The following is a 25,068-nucleotide window of genomic DNA, read 5'->3' as shown; positions in this document are numbered from 1 at the left end:
CAGTGCTCTGAACCTTTTTTCTTCAATGATTTGTGATCTTCACTGGTGTCCATGGATTACATGAAATCTTTCCACCTTTATCCACCTTTGTCATGGTAGGGAGAACACGTCAATGTAAGGGGGGGGTCATCTGGACCCCACAAGGGTCAAGTATGAACTCTGGTTGTGTTCACTGACCTCCAATAGATTTTCTGTGGTACACGGCACACTACAGAACGGACCAGAAACAAAGGTCTGTACCTTTCCCTCCAGTTCCCTGCCCCCCAGGTTTGTTGTAGAGGTAGATGTCTCCATCCGCCAACTCGCTGCTCAAACGGAAATAATGCTGCAAATAGGAAGCAGAGGAAAATATCTGATCATGATTTCACAGCACCAGGCTGCAGTTTAGGTATTTTAATTCTGTGGGAAGATGCTAAACAAATGTGAAGCAGAAATCTATTTTTATTCTTATTATCTTCCAGAAAACAAATTCCAATACTTTAAAATGAGCATTAGTGTTTCTAGCATCTGCAGATCATTCCGCTGAATTAACATTTAATTTTGCATCTTCACTTTTTTTGAATAATTTAACTAAGTGTCAGCTTTCTGATTACTGTCTTACGCTCATAAAGTATTTGAGCTCGTCTTTTCATTTTTTAAATCTTTGCATGCTCCATGTTTCTAAAGAATGGGCTTTCTTATTAGACTTGATCATTTCTGCAACACACCATTAAATGAATTCAATCTTTGTTTTAAGTAGAACTCTGCTTTTTCTTTATTTCTTTTGATAACTAGTTTAGTCCATTCAAAGTATTTTTCGCCACGTTTTTTTTTTTACTTTTCTCCTAAACGTAGGACTACTTACTTAATGTCCTTTTGATTTATTTCAAAAATACTGAAGTTCCTAATTAGAAATGATTTTCTTTCAAATAGATTTTAAGCTGTATTTCACAAAACTGAGCACAAATTAGAAAAAAATATACTTTAGTATAGCATTACTTCTTTTCTGTACTATTCTGTAGGATTCAGCTTTTTTTGCCAATCTTCTGTTCTGCTTAGCAGTTTCACCTTTTCAGCAAAACTAAGCTTCTTAATTTATTTTACTTTCCGAGACGTTTTTGTTCTCTTTAATGATTGAATACTTGAGTCACTCAAATGCTAACAGAACCACTTATATGATTCGCTGAAATCATTTTAAAGTCTGGTCCCGAGAAGCTCCAAAGCAGCCGGGTCACCTGTCGTGGCCCAGTCGGTGTGCTGGTACCTTAAAGTGGTGCGCCGTGTTGCTGTCCGTGTATTTGGGCAAGTGCAGGAAGATGAGAAGGTTCTGTCTCAAGTAATGAGCCACGGGTGACAGCCAGGTGAGGCAGTGCTGCGGGAGGCTGAAGGTCATCACTTCTGTGGCTGGAGATCCGCACGGCTGGATGAACTGTGGTTCACAGGAGACTTTCAGAAAAGCCTTCTGAGGTCAAACGCCGTGACAGCAGCAGGGAGAAGCTTACCTCCACGTCTGCTGGCGTGAGCTTGCAGTTCCTCACCAGCATCACCGTGATGATGTCCAGTGTGGTCTCATCCAGGCGCTTCCGCAGCACCTTCACCAGCTCGTCTGTGATCTCCGGACCTGAAAGAGCCCGACAAGAACCCGAACATTTGAGAGAAATTGGTGAAAACATGGTTCTATGATAGATGGATGGTTCCCTCATCAGAACCCACCTGCGTTTCCCACGCCGTGCACCAAAAGCAGGATGTGCTTGTCCACATGTCCAACAGGCCGAGAACCTTCCAAAGAGGATCTGGAGCCCTGAGGAGAACATCAGCAGAGCTTCAGCTGTTTCCAAACAAAGCAGACAGGGTTGGCGCTCATGCTCTGGCGTGCTCTCTCACCGTTAGGTCTTCTGCAGGGGACGGCTCCTGACTGCGGGCGAGCCCAATGCATCGGGATGGGTTTGCGTCCACGGTTCCTGCTAGTGAGGTTTCACACAGCCTGAAAACAGCAGAACATCTGAGAACTGGCCTCAGCCCGACGTTTGCTCCCAGTAGAACCCAAACAGAAAGAAACATGCTTGAATGTGAGGCACTTCTGTCATCAGGTCAACAAAGTAAAGCCCAGTTCCTCCTCCATTGTCCTCTAACTGACTCCAGCTCAGCTGCAGAAGGACCATTATAAGTTTTTCAGGTCAAGGCGATAACTGAAATTTCACCTGCAACTTGGCCAATAGCTGATTTTTAAGTGTCTGGAATAACACAACATTTAAATTTCCTTTGTGTTTCTTTATTAGAAATCAAATTGTAGTTGATCTTTTCAACATTTAGCAAGGGATCTCAAAGGAACAAGTATTACTTTAAAACTTATAGACATGTGAAAGCATTTAGATCAGTTATGTCTAATAGTGTAATAATGATTTATTGAGTATTAGACGTAACGGTAAGCCATAAGCTTCTCAGTGCTAGGGATCTATTAGGAATAATTAGTAAAAATGAAATATACCGGAAAACAGTCAGTTACTGGATATGACTATAAACATAAGCTTCCCAGTCCTAGAGATCTATTAGGAAAAAAATATACATTCAAAAAATAAAGTGTATCTGAAAATAGTCAGAACAATCTCAGTAGATGTATTAATATTGGAGCGATACAAAACTGAAATTATGCAAACATTGGCCAATACCGAGACTGCCCCATTATATCACGCATCCTTAAGCTCAGCCATTTGGATGGTTTGGCTCCACAAACCTATGTTTGATTCTGCCTGCCTGTCTGCAAGGCTATCTGTCTCCCCAGCTCCAAGCTCTCAGCCCAGCTGACAACCTCCCAATAAATTGTCATTAACCAGTCTGCTGTTTTTGATCCATCCAGCCTGCTCCTTACAGCATCTTGTCACTGTTAAGCTTTTAACATTAACTTGCATAGTTAACGTTAAACATGCTAAATGAACTTGCTTTACATTGAAATTTATGGGGACTGGTGATTATGTAACAAGCCCCCTAGTGGCTTTACAGTGAATTGACCAAAATTAAGTCTTCTTTGGTTTTCTAAGCCGTTTCAAATAGGAAGTGAGTTCCTGCAAGACAGGACAAGGCAGAGACCCGGTCAAAAAGAGGCTGGGGGTATGTGAAGAAACAGAGCAGAAACCTGAGGTAGAAGACTGCTTTGGTGGTCCGCTCCTGATAGACAAACATGTTCTTCCTGTTGACCACGCAGAAGGAGTTGAGCACGGATCGCAGTGCCTGGATGGCTAAAACAGGAGAGGAAGCATCTAATGAGAAGATCATGTCATTTCACAGTCATCCTGAACAGAGTCCTGAGAACCGGAGCTGGATGTGATGACATTTGAGGAAAACCAGATTGCAGGGCTGACCTGGTTTCTGCATAAGCACCACAGTGGTCCAGCCGCTCAAACACTCTGGATTGTGAGTTTAGGGCTGCAGAAACCTTTCTCTAAAATTCTATTATTCATCTCTAACTTCTTATATTACATAGGGTTGTATGAAAACACTACAAACAAAACTGAGGTGAAATAAAGGACTGTGGCAGAATTCAAGTTCATTCCTTCTTCCTCCAGGCTTGTTTTTCTGTTCCACGCTGTTGTTTGTTGCGTGTTTCAGTAGGAGCTTTTCTGAAGTGCATTGTTCATGATGAATGCAACAATTAAGGTTGTGATTCTTGTAAACTCAATTTTTCATCCCTTTGAAAATCATTTAGTCTGGTTTATTTATTTCAAACATATTAATCAGATAAATCAATATCCTCACCGAAAACAATAATCATAGTTCTGTTTTCAATTAACCTACATTTTCCAATAATAATTCTCATTGGTGTGTCCCACAGCATGCAGGCAGCTCTGTTCCCATAACCAGAAGAAGAATCTAGTAGAGAATCACATGATTTGCTGGAGCAAAGGGATCTCTTTCTTCTCTTTTTTATATTTTTACATTTACCGCAGGAACCATAAAAAGCATAATAAAGAAGAAAAGACCATATACCTGAGAATACCTGAGTACAAGTCGAACCCCTGGCCAAACTATGAAAGAAACTGACTTATACTTTGGAAAATACACTATTAAACCTAAACTGAATGTCTCACTCTACTCCATGCAACCTTGTTACCCATATAATCAGAATAAGACTATTATTTCCAATTTTTTTTTATTATTATTTACATAAGTAAGTTTATCCTCTTGGTCATCAACAACTGCTTGCGAAACAAGAGGAAGCTAATATTTGTACAGTTTGCAAACCTGTTACCTGTAAAAATTGGTAAAATGGTTGCACCAAGTTTTTATAAATAACAATCCAAGTAAGAAAAATAGCACGATGGATCTGTAAGCTGAGCTAACCAAGCATTTGACAGTGGTTTTACCTTTTATTGATGAATATGTAGCAGAAAATCAGATGAATTGTGAAGCAGAAATGTCCGCCAGTTCTGGAATGACCCGTTATTAATTTGTTTTCCAACCTCTTTAGAGTTCTTTCTCCTATTTAGCCTTTAGCTTTAGCACTGAGCCTGTATAGTTCCAATGGCACTTCAGTCTGGTCATCTTCAGCAGTGCGCACACACACATAGGCGTGTGCACATGTCTGATTTAGCACAGCTCTAATGAGAAGATGAATTCTGAAGTTTGACGTCCACTCGAGCCTGAAGCCCTTCAGAAACTGATGCATAAAGATTCACTGTAGTCCAGGGGTGGGCAAACTTCTCCACTGGTGGGTCAAAAAGGGTTCGAAAATTCGACACGAGGGCTGGACCACGAGCAGATGCGTGGTGTGTTTTGGTAATCCACCTTATAAAAATAAAAAAATATTGTGGAATCTGGACAAAAACATGATTTCATTCTGATTAAAAACTCATAAATTTGAATACAGAACATTTTTGAGTTTTTGTTTTAGAACTGTTGCTTTTGTTCTCATTTTAGAGCCAATTGCACCAGTTGTTTCATGTACCTTGTATTAAAACGCAAAAATGCTCGGAAGAATGAAAAACAGCAAATCTTCCAACTCCAGGTTGGTTGCTAAAGCAGCGGTCCAAATAACTTTTTCTTCTCTGATGTGTCTGATTTGAAACTTTTTTGTCTGGTTTTTATTGTGAAGCCCTTTGACGTGCTTTATGAATTAAGTTTCACTCATTCACCATCCTTTTTATAAAACAAACAAACAAACTTCCAAGAAGTCAGAAAAAATAATACGAATAAAATTTTAAAATTTAACCAATAAATATTCTGTCTTCTCGTCATTGAGCCTTTGAGACTTTTTGGGCAGCAGCTCCTCACACATCTCACTGTTTGCACTAAACATTATGAATAAAACTGAGCAGCTGCACTGAGTCCTGCACGTCTGTTTCTCATCCAGTGATGATAAAAAATTCTTTTGTCTTCTGCTGCAGCTGGACATCCAGTACAGAGCTCACCAAGAAAATGCCAAGAGTGTGCAAAGCAGGAATCAAAGCAAAAGGTGGCTACTATGAAGAACCTACAATATGACATATTTTCAGTTGTTTCACACTTTTTTGTTATGTTTATAATTCCACATGTGTTAATTCACAGTTTTGATGCCTTCAGTGTGAATCTACAATTTTCAAATTCATAAAATAAAGAAAACTCTTTAAATGAGAAGGTGTGTCCAAACCTTTGGTCCGTACTGTATATCTGCTTGACCTTTTCACCAAAACATTGTTCCCTCATTTATTTCAGGAGTTCTGTTCCAAAAATAACCTGTGATGGATGAAATTGACAGTATAGGATCATAAGCCGCGGTTACATGGGCAGAATATCTTGATCGGATCAATGGTCGGGTTTAAATTCAACCGTGCACATGGGATCAGAAAACCTTTTTCCGTTTAGAACAAACGTTCTCATGGCTCACACTTTCGGTCGGAATGAATCATTTGGGCATGCGCAGTAGTGTTGAAAAGGACTGAGCGACATTTATTTCTGCTTCCCCGAACTCGCTGCGTAAGCTGGCGGCTCTCCTGAGTCCTGCAGCCGCTAACCCAGAGCGGCGGGACGGCCCGCAGTCTTAATTCTCCCACACATAACAAAACAAGACGCATTTTCTTTCCGATCAGGCGTTCTTTCCGATTACTTTTGCCCATGTAAACGCGGCTATAGATGCTTTAGTATATGTTTTATGGCTGTAAAACTCCTCACTACACACTTTTGTCAGACAGACATGGATATTTTCACACTTTTCTCTCGTGTTTGAATTCTCAAAGTACAAAACACCTACATAGAAATTAAGTCCAGCATTATAGAAGGAAAACGAAGATCTGATCGCAATCTGTGCGTTTCTGTACAGGAGACCTGACACGAAGGGGTTAGATTGACAAGGTCTCCAATCAATCAGGACACAGAACAGGGTGCATTGTTTGAAAAAAAAAATGTAAAAAAAGCACCATAATCGCTCTAAAAGAATGAAGTGCGATGTAGAGAGGAAAGACCGTCTTCTGTTCTATTTGACAGGGATTTTTAGAGGGTTTCAGGTGTCACATTCTATGCCCGTCTCCGTAGCGTGGCCAGATTGAAGGAAAAAAATAAATAAAACATGCGTCTCTGATATTGCTCAACAAGCCGGACCAAACATGGAGGCGGGCCGTAGTTTGACCACTCCTGCCGTAGATGCTGCTGCAGTTACACAAATGCTGGAAAACCTTCAGTCTTTACCAGACCTTCTGTGTGATGTGACTCCTTCAGGTGTCTACCTAAACCACTGCTCTGCTGTGTTCTTAGAGCAGAGCTCTGCTCACATGTTGCTCACCTCTGGACACGCCCATGTTGGGCCCCATCTTCAGGCGGGGGTGGATGTGGATGATGGTGCTCCACACCACGTCACAGGCGAAGTGTCCCGGGATGAAATGCATGGTGGCTGCAAGGTAGTCTCTGGCCTGGTAGCTCTCCTCTGTGCTGTAATCTGGAGGGGAAGGGGAAAGGTGAAACGCAGGTCATCTGGATGTTAAAGACCTTCAGGTTCCATCAACACAGAAACCTTCTCACCATCAGAGGTGTTGAGACTCTGCCGGCATAGAGTCTCATTCTTCCAGATGTCCTCCTCGCTCTCAGCCACCAGCAGACTGTTGCACACGTGGCTGTCATGAAGATCCTGCAGCAGCATCCTCTGCAAACAAAGAGCCACCGTCTCCTGTCACTTCACCTCACTTGAGGGAAGTTTTCCACACAAAAATCTGCCATTTGAGGGTAGAACTCTTCTGCAAAGGACACACAACTCGTGCAGACAGATCCTACTAAAGTATTCTGAGCTTTTCCCATTCAACATCCCAGGAAATCCATGTTCTTATGTTCATAACTCTGAGAAGATGCAGCTGATGCACCACCCGTGACCCACATCACTGCTTATGGGGTTGCCTGAAATCTACAATAGTCTAAAATGCTTTGATACACTTCAGGAACTCACTAAACAAAAAACAAAATAGAAACACTCTGGTTCAAATGATTCAATTAGTCTCCAACATACCTGGTTAACAAATCTACAGATTTCTCCAATCCTCCTGACCATAAGCTGATGCAGCTTCAAGAACTCTGGTACATCCTGATCCTCCTCCTTCTTCTCCAGCTCCTCCCTGCCTACTGACGAACACCTGGAGAAGTTGGGAAATGTCAGGAGAGACTACAAAGACGCGAGTGTTGGTGATCAGAGTGGCTGGCTGACCTGGCGTGTGAGTAGACTTTCACTCTGTCCTGGTGAATCTTCACAATCAGCCAAAAGTCAGGCATCAGTGGGGCCCGGCATTCTTGATCATCAGAGGCGGGACTCTCGCATTCTGAGTCGCTGCTACCGCCATCGTAACCTTCAGAGGGAGGAGGAGGACATCAGGGATGAAGAATATCTGATTAACGTAGACTTAGAGAGAAACTTTTAAAGATGAGTCGCTGCTTTCTGCATTTCAGATCCTCAAAGTCCTCTAATCTCCTCCAGAGTTTCTGACCTCCGCAGGAATCTGGGGGCAGCTTTGAAACTTCTTTCCTCTGGTGGAGCTGCAGCTGACTTACCTGTTCTTCCAGCGGAGTTCCTCATCTTTGCACACATACTTAAACCTAATGCATAAAGGCTCACGTGTGTGTGCTCTCAGGACTCACCCCGCATGTCGGAGTCCAGACTACCTTGGCTGGAGACCACGCTCTGCACGCGGCTCGGCCGCAGTCTGATGCTGGCTGAGGAAACAGAGGAGGAGGATGACTTTTCCTCCAGCGGCTCCCGAGAGATGATGAGCTTCATCGCTCAGACCTGCAGGGTTCTTTTCAGTTTTTTGTTTTCTGTTCAGGACTGCACATGAGGCCGTGCACGAACGGGTGTGCACATGTATGTGTTAGTATACAGGTATAAAACACAGCATGTGGGTGTGGACCTGTGAATGTGCGAGCATGCATGTCTATGAGTGTGCAAGTGGATGTAAAAGTGTTAGAGAGTCTCTATGGGTGTGTGTCAGAGTGTGTAGGTTTGAGAGCATGCACGTGTGCGAGTGCATTTATGAGTGTGTGAACATGCACGTGTCAGAATGCACATATGAATGTGTGAGCATGCACGTTTCAGAGCATGTACGTTTCAAAGTGCAAATGTGAGGGCATCTTTGAGCGTGTGAGCGTTCATTTATAGCACTCAGCTCAATGAACAAAACAAAAATGTCCAAACTCTCCACAAGGTTGAGTTTTATTGAACACTTCTTAAACTCCATAACATAAAATTAAGGTTAACGTTCTAACTTAGATCACATAATCTTCAGTTTTACTTAAATTGGTTGAACCAAAAATGAATACACCCTGCAACAAAAACTTCTTCATCTAGTATTTTGTATGAGCACCGTGATTTTTAAGGACAGCACCAAGTCTTCTAGGTGTGGAATGAACAAGTTGGCGACATATTGCAACATCTTTCTTTTTCCATTTTTCAAGAAGAACATATGGTGTTGGAAAAGTGCTCGACAACAATGTGCATGAAGTAATGGCAGCATCTTCACCTTCAGTATAGAGCCGTACATTGTTGAGTTCCTGATGGTTCATGATGCAGCACTCATGCAGCCCCACATAAGGACACTGCCACCATGTTTCACTGTAGGCACCAGGCATTTTTCTTTGAAATCCGCACCTTTGCGACGCCATACAGGCCTACTGGACACCTCTTAAATGAATCCTTAGACTCACCTTATGTTGAATGCCTGTTAATTAGAATTTTGTAGTCTTAAGTCTGGCTTTTCTCCCAACACTGTGACGGGGATGTACTCATTTTTGCAACATGGGCTTATTTCATTTGTTTAATTCATCACGTTTTTGCGTGTGCACATCAACATAGCTTGTTTGTAATCAATGACCCACCTTTGTGGGAGTATTTTGTGGTCTAGTATTTCACACAAAAAGTTGATTCTGACAAATGTAGTGGGGTGTACCCATTTATTCTGAGCACTGTATGAGTGTTGAAGTGTGCACTTTTGAGAGCATACATGTTGGCGTGCATGTAGTTTAATGCAGAGTGCCGAACTCACTGTTGGAGGACGAGTGCACGGACTCAGCCAGGCTAACACTGGACGCCGTCTTGGGGGTGGGGTCTGACTCAGCGCCACCGTCACTCTCAAGCTGGAGACTGCCGGCCAGATATTTGTCTCTGGCGCTGCCACTGTCCTCCCCCTCCAGCTTTGAAGGCCCCATCACTTCACTGGATTCTGCCAGCGCCTCCCTTGAAACGTCTGCAGCGATGCCCGCGGACCTCCTGTCCTCGCTCTGCAGATCGATGGAAAGAGGTGTCACGCTCGTGCACAGCTCACTCCGCGGGGGCGCTGAATTTTTCTAATCATGACAGTACTGGACCTCGCTGTCAGCCAGAATGTCCACTTCACTTTCCAGCACCGCCTCCTCCATGTGGCTTTCAGAGCTACGGGCGTCTGTGGGCGGATCCATGGGTGGGGGTGGTTTCGTAGTGCTTTCCATCAGCCTCTGTGGGCGGAGTCTTTTCTGGGACACGTAGTAGAATCCATGTGGCTCTCTGTTGAGCACATAGCCACATAAGGAGGTTCTGCAGAACTCCTGCAGAATCACATGAGGTTCTGTCAAAGCATTGAAGAACTTTTCATGAGAGCAAAATGTGTCAGACTGCATCAGAACATTGGTTGCAAGAACCACAACAGGTCTGTGTGACTCCATCATCAGGAACTCAGACCGGTTCTGGTCAAGTTCTAGGTTCCAATTTGAACCCTAAACGATTCACTGAGTCAAACGGATCAGGCTCTGAGCTGAAAACCAGTTCACTTTGGAATACAACAGCAGGGATGAGAAACACCGGGCTACCGTTCTGATCGCAGGTTCTGGATCTTTGTGTAAAACCAGAACCATCTGTTCAACAGATGGTTGAACATGAACAACATCTGTTCGTGTTGAACATGAACATGAACAGATGGTTCTGGTTTACAGATAAATTCAATGCAAAGAAACTCTGAAGGCAGCTGTTGCTCTTCACTTTCAGGTTCTTGCCTCCTTGAAATTTTCCAGAGACTGTTCGGGTCCAAAGACGAACTGGAGTGGGACCTCCTCGCGGTGACAGTGGCTCCGCCCACTAGAGCGCGACACATGCTCTGCAACCTTCTGTAAAGTGGCTGAGTCAATGACACGCGAGTGACGCAGGGCGGAGACGATCTCATCCTCCAGCAGCCAGCGGATCTGAAGCAGAACCAGAACACAACGTAAATGGACCTGAGGGTTTAAATTGGAGCTTCTGATGTTCCCACTCTTCCCCAATAAACATAAGAAGTGAAGAACCCGGTTCACCTCGTCCATCGTGGCCAGAACTGCAAACTTGTGCTGAGGTGGGAGTTTGGATAGCGGGTCAGCAGAGACTCTGAAGGGTGAGGAGCAACATGACAGAGTGAAGACAGTTTGGAGTTTTAGGAATCGGTCAAGTCAATGACTCACCCATCAAGTCCCGCCCCCCTTGGGCCGTCCAGCGCCCCCATCAGCTCCTCGTCAGAGCGGTAGGAGGAAGGCTGTCCCGGGGAGCGGTTCAGGGACACGCTGCTCTCCGACGTGTACCTGGACACAAACACAAACATGATCAGACTACTGCACGCGCTCAGTTCCAACTTCACAGTTAAAAACGGGTGGTATTGTTGAACGTGTAATATCTGTTTATTATTGCCAAATGAGCATGCCTGTCCAAAACAAAACAGGACTGAATTTACGAGGTTTGAATCTATATCAGTGACACAAACTTCAGAGACCATCAAGGCAAAATTCTGTAGCTCGTGACCTGACATGGCTAAAAAAAAGAATTAAATTATTCACACAAATTAGGATTTTGGGAACTAAATACTTTCATAGTGATAATTCGTTTCCACTGAATAATTACATTGTTCCCAGGAAATCCAAATTCATTCCATATTTTTGATTTAATAAATCAAATCATTTCACAACTTTTAGCTGCTAATTTAGCCATTTAGCATTGGTTAGCATTTCTTAGTTTCACTTTACCTATATTCGAATTTGCATCCTACCCCCTAACTACTAAAAATCTATATAGTGCGGGATTAACTACTGCCCTGGATTTTAATAGTAATTCGGACACCATAAATGGTCACTATTCTTTTTTAAATGGCAAATATGACATCACTGATTTCCTGAATTAAAACCTCATCAATACGAGCGTTTTATGAGGGTTTTTTATGAATCTACTGTGTTCTGATGATGAAAATGTTGAAGGTTTATTCAAAAAAAAAAAAACTTTTTTTTTTCCAAAAATCTTTTAAACACAATGCATTGTGGTCTATATTCGCCAATCTCGTGAGCATCGAATCACACTGGTTTTTCGCAGAGATTTCTGGGAAATTTCTCGATTTTGGTATTGTAGACTCAGACCGCACTACAAAATTGGTAAACACACTACCTGTTGCACTATATAGTGTGTAGTGAAGGAATTTGGACACCACCTAAGCCTTTTAGCTTCCCAAACAAATTAAGAGCTTACGAGAATTCTTTTTGACCAAACTAAATAAAAACTTTACTCTTCTGTCTCAAATATGTAGGGGATAATTGGCAACGAAGAGTGCATTATTAGAAATTAACGCACACCATGGAAGCCTGAAGTGCGTTCATTTCTGATGATGCACACTCGAGGGACATTGACCCGCTTTTACCATTATCACAGACAAAAGAAATAAATATTCAATCCGTTTTTTGTACTTTATCCTTGTTATTTTTTCAGTTTAGATCGTTTTTTTCACAAAAAGTGGACTATTTGTTACGTGCTGCGGCTTATTGTCACGGTAACATGACAATGAGCTGAGACCTCGACTGCAGCCACAAAGGAATTTTCCCAATGGGTTAAATAAAGCATCAGTTCAGAGAGAATGTTCACCTCTTACCGCTTGTTTTTGTCCAAATGATGAAGCTAAAGAATGTTTAAAAGAAGCCAGAGATATAGAACATTTAAGCTATTTGACCTGAACTTTTTTAGGTGTGCATTATCACATTTTAATCCACGTCCAGCAGCCAATCAATCAAAATTTACCCGGACCATAGTAACCTTTTTGTTCATTCAGAACGGTTCTGCTTCTATCAACTTATCAGTTTTTCTGGATCCCTCTTTTTTCCTGTCACTACTTCTTAAGTCCACTCAAGACCGACCTCTACGTGATTTCTGCTAAAGAAAACTGCAAAAAACTCACGTGAAAATGAGCAAAAACAGCCAAATTCCTTCATAAACTCTGACAGAAGTGTCTTTTCCCTGGAGGTTAAACAAGAGAGTAGAAGGGTGGAGGACGTGCAGCGTCTGAGTGGAGCGCTGACCTGTTGTGATGGAAATCCGTCATGACGTCGATCTCCAGCGGCAGTGTCAGAACAAAGATGTCCAGAGTGACGGAGAGCTCGTTCAGATCAACCGACTGCAGGGCATCTGGATTCTCCAGGCAGGAGAACACCTCCCCTGCAGAAGTACAACAATGAGCTCCTTCCTTACCTCATGGGAGGGAGGGGGGAGGACACGACGACTCACCGAGGCAGGTGGGTAGTGTGCGGATAGGCATGGAGCCATGGCTGCTCTTCATGTTTACCGAGCAGGTGACATGGACGAAGAGCGGCGGCAGGTCCAGCTGCGGGCATTCGGCGTCCAGCAAAGAGTCCCCCTCCAGGATGCTAAAAGAATCCTGGTCCTGGTTTACAGTGTTGGAGTCTGACAGGGAGCGCTCGTCGCCCTCGTCAAGAGAGTTAGCGGCGAGATGCTCTTCATACTCCACCACCAGGTCTGTGTCGCTCTCCGTCAGGATGGGGGCGGCTTCTGCACACAAGAGTCAGGATGATCCTCCTAAAATCTTAAAGCCCCAAAGACTCGTTACAAAACTGAAGATGACCTCGCTTTCCAAGCAGTAGCCAGGGGCCATAGCCTATCCGACAATGTTGAGTCTTTTAGGAAAGAGATGAAGACGCGGCTTTTAAGTTAATTGTTCTGTATCTTGTTATATTTATTGTTTTAATCTGTTTCTCTGTCCTTTACTGTTTTACTCTGTAAAGCACTTTGTGATTGTATCTGTGAAAAGTCTTATAATTGTAAAGTTTTCTTACTTACTCTTCTAAATGGTAGACTCCCATTGAACTTCAACAACAGCCACAGGAGATCAAACGTAAGCTCATGCAACCCCCCCCCCCCCCCCCCATTTTTTTTCTTAAACATTAAGAACTTTCAGAAAAAACTACCTTTTTACTTTCTGTGACTTTAGGTGACGTAAAATATAAACAAGTGTTTAGTGGGACTTCAGGTCAAATACAAATCGAAGTGATCAGTGCAGATGGTAAAGCCATAGAAGAAAAAATCAGAAGTGAAGTGAAAAAAGTTCGTCTGTGATGGTCGAATGAGACGACAGACTTGACTAACGCTGCACAGAGGGCGATGAAATGATAAATATCATACTAAATAACGTATGTGGTTACTTTCACTGTTTTTTGCTAGCTGTAGTTGCATAATGAGATTTGATTTATTTAAAAGCATTGATTTTGGCTACAGGAATTTTCACTATGCAATGCAAAGCTCGTTTCTGCATCGTAAAATGATTAATAAGGGGGTTGAGTGATTCGGACGCAGCCCTACTGAAGGCTCGGGTGAGTAATGCATGATCCTCCACTGCGTTAGACTAACGTAAAATATATTAACTATTATATGGAAAGTGAGGTCATGTCATAGAAAATGTCAACAATGTATGAACAAAATAAAGCTTTACATTGTCACAATATGCTGAGTAAACTAAAGACACAAAATTCAACTGGATTGTGAGATCTGCCGTGAGGCTGCGCTCCGTGTGCTGCTTCACCCCACAGCCTGCACGAAAAATGACCAAGAAATACACAGATTTTAGGGAAATTAAAGATGAAATGATAAATAACTGGCATTTAAGAAACAGATTAGTGGAAACATATTATATTATTATTTGCTCATGATGGCGAGGACGATGACGTGTGGTACTGTCTCACGAGTCTTCCATGAATGCACGTCCCTGGTTGAAAAGTATCATGGAGAGGAATAAAAACTGCCAAACCTGCCAAAATGATGTCAACCCGCAACCCAAGGCTGTTATTACCCGCAAATTCAAAACTGACATCACTGTTGAAAAATCAGGAGAACAGCCCGTACCGTCCTCAGTGGCGGGCTCCGCCTCCGACACCACCTCCCCTTCAGGTCTTTGCTGGAACTCTTCGTCCTCAGAGTTCTCCTAAAAACAAAAGGTGGTGAAGAAGGTCCTACATGAATCAAGAGAAGCAGATATTTTACACAAGACAACCTGACCTCTTTCTTGGACGATGGGGGGCAGTAGAAGAAGTAGTGGGGGTTGGAGGGAACACTCTGGAAATGCTGGGACAGAATCTCCATGAATTTATCCTGTTGGGCCAAACATTGAACAACATTAGTTTAACACGAAGCTTTGTGGAGTTTTGGGGAAAAAGACGAAAACAAACAAGCACAAATATTTACGCCAAACAGCACAAGGAGGTTCAGGCTTTTGATCCCTATGGAGCCAGAACTGAGAATTTAGTTTCAAACCATTAACTTTTGGTTTTCACCTCTAGCTTGTGTATTGTACTTGTACCTTGTTATGTTTTGTAACTTGCACATATTTAAAAAATACAGGTTTCATGTCTAAGGTTTCAGGCAACAGGTATAAAACAAAACCTACAAAATATGTTTTACCATATCTGTCATGCCTTGAAGAAGAATGAGTGGTGAATTTTGGTGAGAGGAGGGTAGGGCTCTGCACTGCTCTAGATCACATGATTACATTCACACAGTGGGTAGAACTCTCACACTTCCTGAAAATATAAGTAATGTTATAAACACTAAAAATTTTATTTTCTGTGAAGAGCATTATTATCTCTATAATTTGATTTGATTTGATTTAAAATAGTTTATTTCAAGCAATCAAAGCAAGAATAATGTACAAAACAACAGAATAATCCCACCCCTGTTCTACCGTAACCATTTTAATTACATGATTTATCATTATCCGGTTCATAACTCTTTATTTTAATAATACCCATGGAATTTTGGTGTTATTTAACCCTTAGCCGTCCTGCCAAGCATCTGTGAGATCAGTAGAGCTGAGACGGTGTGGGGGTTTTGATCACCACGGTGATGAAGCAGCAGGGGGCGCAGTGTCGCAGTTAACTGCAGGGGGCGGAGCGGAGCTATCTAATATAAGGAGGAAACTGATCATTGTTTCATTTTGGGCTGGGGACTGACTGGATTTTTCTAGAACAACAGGGACCAGCGTTGTCTAAACATTGCAGAAACTATGCGGTACACTGGGAAAGTCCCGCCTGCCACCGCGTCACTGAATAGAAACTTCTGCGTCTAGGAAAATATGAACATGATGTCTTTCACACCCCAAACCTAAACAGCTGATCTGTGTGATTCTTTTGGGGGGCTCCTTCGTTTGGGGGCGCTGCAGGCCAAACACAGGCCAGATATATTTTCATTTTGCTGGCATCACTTCTGCTCCATCATCCCCACCCCTCCCAGGTGAAGCCTCTACCTGGATGATGCTGTGCAGATCTGGATACACCTCACAGTCTGGTTCTGTGTGCAGCAAGACCAGAGGGAACTCCTGGGTTCTGGTTTCATTCAGGATGGGTGGAGATGTGGGAGAAGATGCTTTTTCTGTGGATTCAGCCTCACCTGTGTCCTCCACCTCAACACTGCAGCCACAAACAAACAAACAAACAGAAAAACAGTTCATCATGACTTTAAAGAGACATTCTATTTAAGCCTAAGCATGTTCAAACGCTGGCTTCTGTCCTGAATTTATGACAGCAGAACAATCCCACACCATCAGCCCTCTCCATCTGTCATCTGGCGTTTCAGGTGTTTCCCAGGAAAAACCTGGAACGCCAGGAGCACCTGAAGGAGCAGCTGCAGGACTGCTGCAGACAGTGGAGTCTGGGGTTCCTTCAGAGGAATTTTTGGACCTCCACCACATCTTGGTTTAGTTTCAGTCACAGACTGATCTGTCAACAATGATCCTCGTCTTGCAGAATGAAGGGTGAGGCTGTGAGTCCTCCCCCATACTTTTGTGGTTTGTCTTGTTTTGTTCTTGACTATTCAGAGATTATAAATTATTTCCTCACTGCAAAAGTTGCATTTCAAAATTATAGGGTTTTTTTCTTCATCTTTTAAAATAAAGAATAAGATTTGAAGATAATCTGTTTCCTGATCTTTAATAATAAAAACATCACCCACTACTGGAGACAAATCAGTTAACATAAACAAATCAGTTCAGAAATCTCTAAAAATACAATAAATATTGTATAAAAGTGACTTTAAATCAAAACCTCAACAACTATGTTAACTTCATCTAATGCATGGCTGACTCATCCTTCCACACTGAATACAGACGATTGGAATTTCCTTTTAAAACTTGAGTTTTTGTTGTTGTTTCAGAGATGTGAACCAAACTCACCTAAAAGAGGACGACAATCCCACTGTGGTCTCTGCTTGCTGCTCCTCCCCCTCTCCAATCACGAAGGAGGCGGGGCCTCTGTGGGACCTCGCCAAAAGCTTACCGCCCTCTGAAGACAGCCGAATGTGTCCACAGAGGGTCTGGAGGAAGGCGGTGATGTCGATCTCCTGCAGAGACTCCTCACAGTAGTCCATGGCCATCAGGACGTCCTGGGAGCTGATGCTGCAGGACTGCTGCAAACTGCGGTACACACCTGAGGAGCAGGGGAGGTGTGAGGGGGGCATTGCTGTAGGGCTGTTTGCTCACCGTGGGAGGGGCAGCTCACCCTTCACGTAGCTCTGGTGGTAATGTTCCTGCAGCAAGTTGCAGAAGGTGACCAGCTCTTTGTTTTTGTGGGGCAGAGCAAGCAGATCAGTCCAGGAAGACAGACTGCTGCGGTCCTGGGACAGAGACCTGACGGGGAGGGGACTTTAAGTCAGAGGAACACAGAGAGGCTCCTAAATAAAAACAGCAAAGCTGCTCCTCCACAGCGAAGCTTCAGGCTGAGGTTTGGACCTTCTGCCTGAGTGGTGTGACCTCAGTTGCGACCTGGTGCTTCATCTCAGGTTTGGGGTAAATTACCTGAGGAAGATGTCTGGGGGCTGCCGGCTGGCGTGGGGGTGTACCAGCTGCTCCTTCAGGTGCTCCAGCGAGCAGTTGTAGACGTAAATGGGACACCTGAGCGAGCTGCCATCACTGCCACTCTGCTGGGACTCCTGCCTGCTGAAGCTGATGTGCAGGTCTGCTTTAGGGGGCTCCAAGAACTGGACACCGTCTTTTTCTCCTCCCACATCTGGAGAAGGCGGAACAAAAGATCACTACACTGAAAGACAGACGTTCAGACCAGGAAAGCCTGATGTACCTGAGACGAAGGTCCGTGTGTCCAAGTCAGACGGCCTACAGTCCATGCTGTCGTTGTCCAGACTTAGGGGATCCATAGATGAGGCGGGGCCCTCCCATTGAGGAGACATGAGAGGGGACCTGCTGCCTGAGCGTCTCCGCAGCTTACAGGCTGGACCCAGGCCGGACTCAGAACCCTGCAGGCCCCCGGTGGAGCTGGACAGGGATTCGGTCTGAGACCTGATGCTGGGGGTCAAGGTGTCGTCCTCCTGGATGCTTGTGTTGCTCCGAGGATCCGCGTCCCCCACCATCAAAACCAAAACATCTGCAGAGGTTTGAGCTCTTATCGTGAACCATGGCGAGCTTCTTCATCAGGTTAGACTCAAAGACGTACCTGCAAAGCTGGCAGGCAGAAAGGTGAGGAGGAGCTGCAGGGGGCTCAGATACTTGACGTAGCACCTCCACTGAGCCGAGGAGGTGCTCCTCTGAAGCAGCAGGGGGTCCTCTTCCACCAGATCTTCATTGCTGAAACTCTGAGACACACAAGCTCTGTGCTTATGGAAGAAGAGTTAAGACAGCAGAGGGGGGTCGTCTATCTCTACGTCTGCTGCCGGATTAATGCTTCTTAGGTTCTTTTTGGCCTCTACACTTGGTTTCCACATCATCTTTGTTGTTGAGATGATTTAATGACACTTTTATTTGATGTCTTCGATAACCAGACATATGTTATCTTCCATTACAACATTGAAATATAAAAACCGTATTTTTATGTTTACGGTCTACAGTAATCCAGTTCTTCCAGCAGCTGGTTACCATGATAGGAAGTGGGTGAGATAGTTAAACTGACCACTGCATAAAAAGGTCGCGTGTTGCAGATAAAGTTGCCTCATTGCTTTGAGCAGACATGAACTCAGGAGGAGGCACAGCTGCAGAGCAGATAGGACTTCCTAGGCTGACACTCTTTTACAGTTCGTGCCCAGTGCGAGGCAAACAGATACAGAACGCCACGGCATTTACTCCTACTGATGTGGGCGAGGGAAGTCACGCATGCGCTCACAGGATGTGGTCGACCTCTGCGAGGCCGGTCAGCGGTCAGAGCTTGGGGACGGCACCAGAGCGATCCGATACCAAAACAGGCGTGCTTAACACAGCTGTTAACAACGGCTGCATTTCCAGAGTCGTCCAGGATCCTCAGCAACTTCTACAGCTGCACGGTGGAGAGCGCCATAACCAGCTGCATCACAGCGTGATACGGCAACACTATTGTTGCAGACCGCGGTCGCATCAGACAGATTGATCTGTCTGATGCAAGTTTTACATCGAGTCAAATCAAACTCTATCTTTAAAAAATCATTTCAAAATGATATAAATCGATTATAATGCATATTGGAAAATAGCATTTGGGTTGAGGCACCATTTATTTCAGGTTTATTTTACTGTAAAATAAAAACGACCAAGTACCATCACAGCAGACAACACACATGTGATGTCAGCTAAAACGGATCAGTCCATCATTCCAGTCCAATGTGTGGAAACTCTTTGATTTCAGCAAAGTCATGTGACCATCCAGTGTTCTAAGAATGTTCCCTTTGGATGTGGAAAAACAACAGCGCACTGAACTTTAGGAAACTAAAATGTGAATGGATCTGACATTCATTCTAGTTTACTGGTTTGTTTGGACACATATTTCATTTACACTTAATGATCTTGAAGAAATCCAGGAATCTGGAAAACTTCACTGTTCAGTAGCAGGAATTTCTGTCTGAGTCACACTGGTGGAAGTTTTGGATAAAGATGTTCTGGATCCATTTGAGATCAGTGAACTGGATCGTCAAAAATAAATTAATATCAACTATGAATCGGATCAAAATAAGGAATGTCCTCCTTTATCCTGGGGGTTCAGGTGGGACTCTGTGATGTGTGTGTGTGTGTGTGGAGGGGGGGTCCTGTTACCTGCAGAGTACTGGTGGATCCCATCACCTCCCGGCTGCTGCCCGGGGTGTGCACAGACGTCACCGTGTCCTGCCTCTCTGCAAGCTTCACTCCCCCTTCTGACACAAAAACAGACTGTGACTCAGGGGTCCAGTAGAGGGCGCTAGGCGGCTGGAGTTCTGCTTGAGACTAGACCTTTGAAGGGGGGCAAAGCAAAGGGAGCCTCGTGGCCGTCCCGCTCCCGTGATAAGATGTGCTGCATGAAAGCGGCGTGGTCAGCAGCCCCAAGTGGGACCTCCCTGTCGCTCAGCTCGTGCTCGAGGCTGTTGTGGAGGAGGCCGAGCAGGAGTTCATTGGGTAAGGTGGGGGTGCCGTGAAGCTGCTCCTCTGTCTCTGGAGCTGGTTCACACACGAGGAAGACTCAGCTCAGAATTCGACACGGCAACTGGGATGAAGATGGGTACTGTACCTGCTGCGAAGGTGAGAAAGAACAGCTCCACCTGCTGACAGCTTGGAAGTAGCTGAATGAGGTCAAACTGGAAGGGAACCGTGTGGACGCTGCCATCCGAAGCCTGGACCCCCCCTGAAAAAGCAGACACTTGTCAAACAGCAGCACAAATACCAAAGGATCCCTGACGAGATCCAAACACTGTGAAATGTGTGCAGCTGATTATACAGACACGTTTAATCGTCTGCCGTCAATTTCTTAATAGAGGTTAACAAATTCAAATTGACAGAACCCAAAGATTTTGTGAAATTTTAACCATTTTAAATATTCAGTTTTATTTCTAAAACTGCTTCATAGACGAATCCTCAACGTTGCATCAGAGCCTATGGGGGGGGGGGGGGGGGGGGTTTGTGTGGGTGTGTGGTGGGGTGCCTAGGTTTTTAATGTCTCTGCCTGAGGGCCACAGAGGAAAATGAGTCATTGCAGCAGCTTCTAGATCAGGGGTGGGCAATTCCAGGCCTCGAGGGCCGGTGTGTCTGCATGATTTCCAGACATCCTTGCCATACTCATGGCTGATTACCTGGTTCAGGTGTGTCCAGCCAATCAGAACATGCCAGAGCATGGTATGCTGGAAAACATGCAGGAATGCGGCCCTCAGTGCCCACCTCTGGTCTAGATGGTTGATCATCTGCTGTTTTAACATAATCAACCAATCATCAGTTAATTAGTTAACGGATTAGGACCCTTCAAGTCTTCACACGAGCTGCGTGACGTTCTGTCTGACTTTAAAGTGGGCCAAGGGTACCATGCGTATCCTGAGGAGCAGCTGGCAGCGAGCAGACCTGCTCCTTGTTCTGACACAGCTGGATCAGGTACTCGAAGGTCATCATGGTGGACATGCAGGCCAAGTCTTTGGGGAAGATCTGCAATGACACAGCGGCTCAGCTACGACTGAAACACACACAGATTCTGCCGGACTGTGAGAACCAGGAGCTGCTGCTTCCTTTGACTCACAGCCTGAGGAATCTCCTGATACTGGAGGCCCTGGAAATGCCGGTTCTGGTCTGTGCATCTGACTACAGTGCCGCTCTGTGGCTCCACCCAGCACTCCGTCACCAGGTTGAGCTCGGTGTCAGGCTCCACAGCCTCCACCTCAGTGTCGTTATCCTCATCAGTTGAAAAGCTAAAGGTCCAGTAGAAAGAGGATCAAACCCGAAAATCTGATCATTCAGAACCCGACCGCGCCTAAGGAATGAACAAAGGCTGAGTGTCCCACCTGTCCTTGGTGGAGGTGGAGTGTGGAGGAAACAGGATGTACTGAATAGTGCAGGAGTGGCTCTCTGAGTCGGATGTCCCTGAAGTTACCTGACCACACAGAAGAGAAATGATGCACACAGGAACCAAAACAGTCAAAAAGAGAAGTCAAAGCAGCTCACCTGCATGGGCAGTTCCATCACCAAGTTGATGATGCCCTCCACACTGGCAGCAAAGTGGAAGCCCTCTGAGATTCGGACCCTAAGCAAAAAGAACACCATGAGGCCCATGTCTGTTAACAAAGGTAAGATTTGAGTTTGTCAACAGTCGTCTCTGTCACTGTTTGTGTTTGTCAATGTTTGTGTTTGTCAACAGTTGTCTCTGTCACTGTTTGTGTTTGTCAATGTTTGTGTTTGTCAACAGTTGTCTCTGTCACTGTTTGTGTTTGTCAATGTTTGTGTTTGTCAACAGTTGTCTCTGTGTTTGTCAATGTTTTCCTTCGTGTTGGTCAATGTTTGTTCGTGTGTGACAATATTTCTTTGTGTTCGACAACATTTGTCTCTGTCAATGTTTGTGTTTGTCAACGTTTGTCTTTGCATTTGTATCTTTGTTTTTTAACAGTTGTCTCTGTGTTTGTTGATGTTTTTCTTTGTGTTGGTCAATATTTGTCTCTGTGTTAACATTTGTCTTTGCGTTTGTAGACAATTCCCTTTTTTGGTTTTCAACACTTGTTTGTGTTTGTCAACATTTGTCTCCGTTTTTATCAACGTTTGTCTTTGTGTTTGTCCACATTTCTTCCAGGGGGGTATTCCAGGAAGCATGTTTAAACTTGCCTGACTTTAACCCTGAACTCTGGCTGAAATCCGCCTGAACTTGCTTACTCTGGGTATGTTGGTTCCAAAAGACCGGATATGAGTTATATGAGGAAACCCGTGGAGAAAAAAAAGTGAGCGCTATACTCCAGTGAGACGGAGTCTGAGATTTTAATGACGGCTTATGAAGATTATACGTCCATCAAAAAAGTAACACGGCTGCATCATCAAAAGAAAGAGTTTCTGCTTGTAGTAGAAGAACGGACAAAGTAAACGCACGAGTTTCTGATCCTATTTTCATTTTCATGTGACGCATATATAAATATATAACTTATCCAACTTAAATGAATTACTTCTATTGGTAACAAGTAATTGAGTTAAATTTGTTCAACCTAATTTCTTACGTCTATAAAACTCAATAATTGTTTATACAACTCAAATTTACATATTTATCTAACTAAATGTAATATTACTCCAATTCAATTTCTATCTAAATTTTATAGTATTCCTTGAACTCTCATATGTCTAAGTTTGAGCCTGCAGATATACTCATTTTTATAACAATAAAATGAATGACACAAAACAGATTAAAACCATGCAACCATTTGCCATATCTCTGAATTTATCAATACACCCCTACACAGTAGGGGTGCTATATAAACTCTTCATGCTTTCCCTTCCTCTCACTCATGGTGCAGAAAGAATTCAACATAACTGGACAAAATAACTAGACAAAACACAGTAAAACAGCTAAACAACTAAACACATTTGGTCAAAAACCCACACTTGAACCCAAATCCATCCAGACAGGCAAAGGGAATGGTATCCCACAATCCCTTGCGGTGCCGATCTAACAGCAGCACCAAAGTTACACCTACTTAATTGAATTAATTTGAATGAAAGTAAAATAACTGTCTAATAACTACGTGTTATTTTTAAGCTGACTTAAATAAAAAAAAAAAAGATTTATCTTAACTGAAGCAAATAACTAAGTTAGATCAAAGTTAAAAAGTTTATTTTTCCAACATCCAGTGGATGTTGGAAAAATAATCCAGTGGATGTTGGTGTGATCACCCTCTCACGGTGGAAAAAGTATTATCTGAGCTTCTTCATCCACTAAATCATCTTCAAATGGACACGCCATGCTCCTTCACCTCTCTGAAAACAAACTAACCTTCAACTAAACCTGCTCCAGACCAGGTTATGTTCAGAGCATGAGTTGCTATGGCAACTTGTCATACCCTGAAACATACCTCTGTTTTTGGAACCGAAAGTTGAAGTTATCAACCTTCTTAGCCTCAAACTTACCGGGGTAACTAGCATAACCTGGTTTCTGGAATACCCCCTTGTTTTCTAATCTTTGTCAGTGTTTGTCAACGTTTGTCTTTGAGTCGGTTTAGATGATCAGATGTCATGACAAAAGGAAAAATGTGTCTTTGGGTTTGTTAGAACTTATGTCTAATTTTGTTCATGTTTGTCATTGTGTTCATCAATGGTTGTCTTCTTGCTTGTTGTATTTAATGTTTGTTCTCTTTTTGTCAACATTTGTTTACTGTTGTTTCTGTTTCTGTTTGCAGTCTCCTCACTCAGAGAGCATGGACAGGATGTGCGCGATAGCCTGCATAGTGACGGCCGCTCCGTGTCCGCTCTGTACCGCCCACACCCAGCGTTGGTGCAGAAAGTAGCGCGACAGCGAGGCCAGGGTGGAGGATGCAGTCCGGCTGGCTGCCATGCTGAGAGCTGTGCCACTGCCAGAAGGGGGCGAGAAGTTCTCCAGGCTAAATATGAAGGGAGTCCTGAAGTCCAGAGGCAGCTTCTCGTACCTGCAAAAATCACAGACAGACCGACACTCAGCCAGGTGAAGATGAGGTCTGAGCAGAAACAAGGAGCTGCACAGAAACTCACCGAATCAGCAGCTTTTCCAGAGGCTTGCTAAGCACCACCACACACGGTCTGTCTGACAGGGCCGGCTTAGCTGCAGGAGATGAGGTCACTTTGGATGGGGACGGGTGGCCCACCATCTTCCTCTTGGTTTTGGGTGTGGCTTCTTTGTTCTGAATGCGGTGAGGGAAGCGGAGCTTCAGGATTTGCTCTCGCAGCTCATCCACAATCTGCAGGCAGGACAGAGGACACTCAAGACCAGCTGACCCATCCAGCCCCCCAGCATTAAAGGAGATTCTAGCTTGATACCTTGTTTCTAACAAAGGCCGGTGTGCCGATTGGGAACCCCAGACGAAGGACCATGCAGGGGGTCTTAGAGATGACACGGACCAAGTAAAAAGAGGTGGGGGGCTGGTCGGAGGAGCTGCAGGTCATCAGAAAGATAAGATTTGGTCAGGTGATCCTACCCCCCCCCCCTCCCATGGCTGACTCACCTGTAGATGAGTTTCACGTAGGAGTAACCTTCTACCAGCACAAAGCTGCTGCAGTCCTTCAGCAGTGACGTCAGCGCAGAGTGGGAGATGCGACACTGGATAGTGCTGTAGCGGCCGTTGTTCCCAGCTGTGTGCAAATGTTTGGGTACAGGCCTGGAGGCACCGAAAGAGAAACATCAGGTCAAATCCAACCACAGACCTTAGGAAATGCAGAACCAGTCAAGACATGGAGTAAGTTTTTTGAAGTTCTGTTTGTTTAAAGCTACATTCACAGAATCTTTGTAGAAAAGACGCAGCAATTGAGCATGCATCAAAAGTTAAACCGTTGACCAGTCAGGGGCTTAGATGTGGCAGTGGCGTTTGGAAAGCGTCTTTTGTAAAACAAGAAAGTTCCAACCTGTTGAGTTTGTGCCCTGCCAGTATTATACGACACCAAGTCTTTCAGACAGTGGTGGGAA

The 25,068-nt window shown here is 44.1% G+C and overlaps 1 protein-coding gene across 4 annotated transcripts in view; it reads right to left on the bottom strand.

Annotated features, from left to right (window-relative positions):
• The window catches only part of szt2 (SZT2, KICSTOR complex subunit), a 62,346-nt gene that overhangs the window by 31,581 nt on the left and 5,697 nt on the right, over nucleotides 1-25,068 (bottom strand). For all 4 annotated transcript variants that reach the window (XM_023954046.1, XM_023954049.1, XM_023954048.1 and 1 more), the window contains exons 13-49: nucleotides 24,611-24,763; nucleotides 24,426-24,540; nucleotides 24,141-24,346; nucleotides 23,822-24,058; nucleotides 21,606-21,684; nucleotides 21,446-21,534; nucleotides 21,184-21,352; nucleotides 20,975-21,092; nucleotides 20,191-20,304; nucleotides 19,917-20,120; nucleotides 19,743-19,840; nucleotides 18,184-18,322; nucleotides 17,812-18,114; nucleotides 17,532-17,742; nucleotides 17,236-17,363; nucleotides 16,911-17,163; nucleotides 15,987-16,149; nucleotides 14,744-14,836; nucleotides 14,591-14,669; nucleotides 12,962-13,243; nucleotides 12,757-12,892; nucleotides 10,888-11,004; nucleotides 10,744-10,813; nucleotides 10,450-10,635; nucleotides 9,790-10,005; nucleotides 9,468-9,702; nucleotides 8,068-8,142; nucleotides 7,640-7,778; nucleotides 7,445-7,568; nucleotides 6,967-7,087; nucleotides 6,731-6,883; nucleotides 3,113-3,215; nucleotides 1,864-1,963; nucleotides 1,693-1,780; nucleotides 1,482-1,600; nucleotides 1,244-1,408; nucleotides 241-325 (exon numbers count right to left, since the gene is read on the bottom strand). In XM_023954046.1, the coding sequence (XP_023809814.1) occupies nucleotides 241-325; nucleotides 1,244-1,408; nucleotides 1,482-1,600; nucleotides 1,693-1,780; nucleotides 1,864-1,963; nucleotides 3,113-3,215; nucleotides 6,731-6,883; nucleotides 6,967-7,087; nucleotides 7,445-7,568; nucleotides 7,640-7,778; nucleotides 8,068-8,142; nucleotides 9,468-9,702; nucleotides 9,790-10,005; nucleotides 10,450-10,635; nucleotides 10,744-10,813; nucleotides 10,888-11,004; nucleotides 12,757-12,892; nucleotides 12,962-13,243; nucleotides 14,591-14,669; nucleotides 14,744-14,836; nucleotides 15,987-16,149; nucleotides 16,911-17,163; nucleotides 17,236-17,363; nucleotides 17,532-17,742; nucleotides 17,812-18,114; nucleotides 18,184-18,322; nucleotides 19,743-19,840; nucleotides 19,917-20,120; nucleotides 20,191-20,304; nucleotides 20,975-21,092; nucleotides 21,184-21,352; nucleotides 21,446-21,534; nucleotides 21,606-21,684; nucleotides 23,822-24,058; nucleotides 24,141-24,346; nucleotides 24,426-24,540; nucleotides 24,611-24,763 (5,465 nt within the window). The remainder of the gene's footprint in view (nucleotides 1-240; nucleotides 326-1,243; nucleotides 1,409-1,481; nucleotides 1,601-1,692; nucleotides 1,781-1,863; nucleotides 1,964-3,112; nucleotides 3,216-6,730; nucleotides 6,884-6,966; nucleotides 7,088-7,444; nucleotides 7,569-7,639; nucleotides 7,779-8,067; nucleotides 8,143-9,467; nucleotides 9,703-9,789; nucleotides 10,006-10,449; nucleotides 10,636-10,743; nucleotides 10,814-10,887; nucleotides 11,005-12,756; nucleotides 12,893-12,961; nucleotides 13,244-14,590; nucleotides 14,670-14,743; nucleotides 14,837-15,986; nucleotides 16,150-16,910; nucleotides 17,164-17,235; nucleotides 17,364-17,531; nucleotides 17,743-17,811; nucleotides 18,115-18,183; nucleotides 18,323-19,742; nucleotides 19,841-19,916; nucleotides 20,121-20,190; nucleotides 20,305-20,974; nucleotides 21,093-21,183; nucleotides 21,353-21,445; nucleotides 21,535-21,605; nucleotides 21,685-23,821; nucleotides 24,059-24,140; nucleotides 24,347-24,425; nucleotides 24,541-24,610; nucleotides 24,764-25,068) is intronic.

This window comes from Oryzias latipes, chromosome 4 (genome assembly GCF_002234675.1).
Source record: "Oryzias latipes chromosome 4, ASM223467v1".
Lineage (NCBI taxonomy): Eukaryota > Metazoa > Chordata > Actinopteri > Beloniformes > Adrianichthyidae > Oryzias > Oryzias latipes.
The sequence above is the reverse complement of the archived record's forward strand: the minus strand, read 5'-3'. Positions and strand labels throughout refer to the sequence as shown.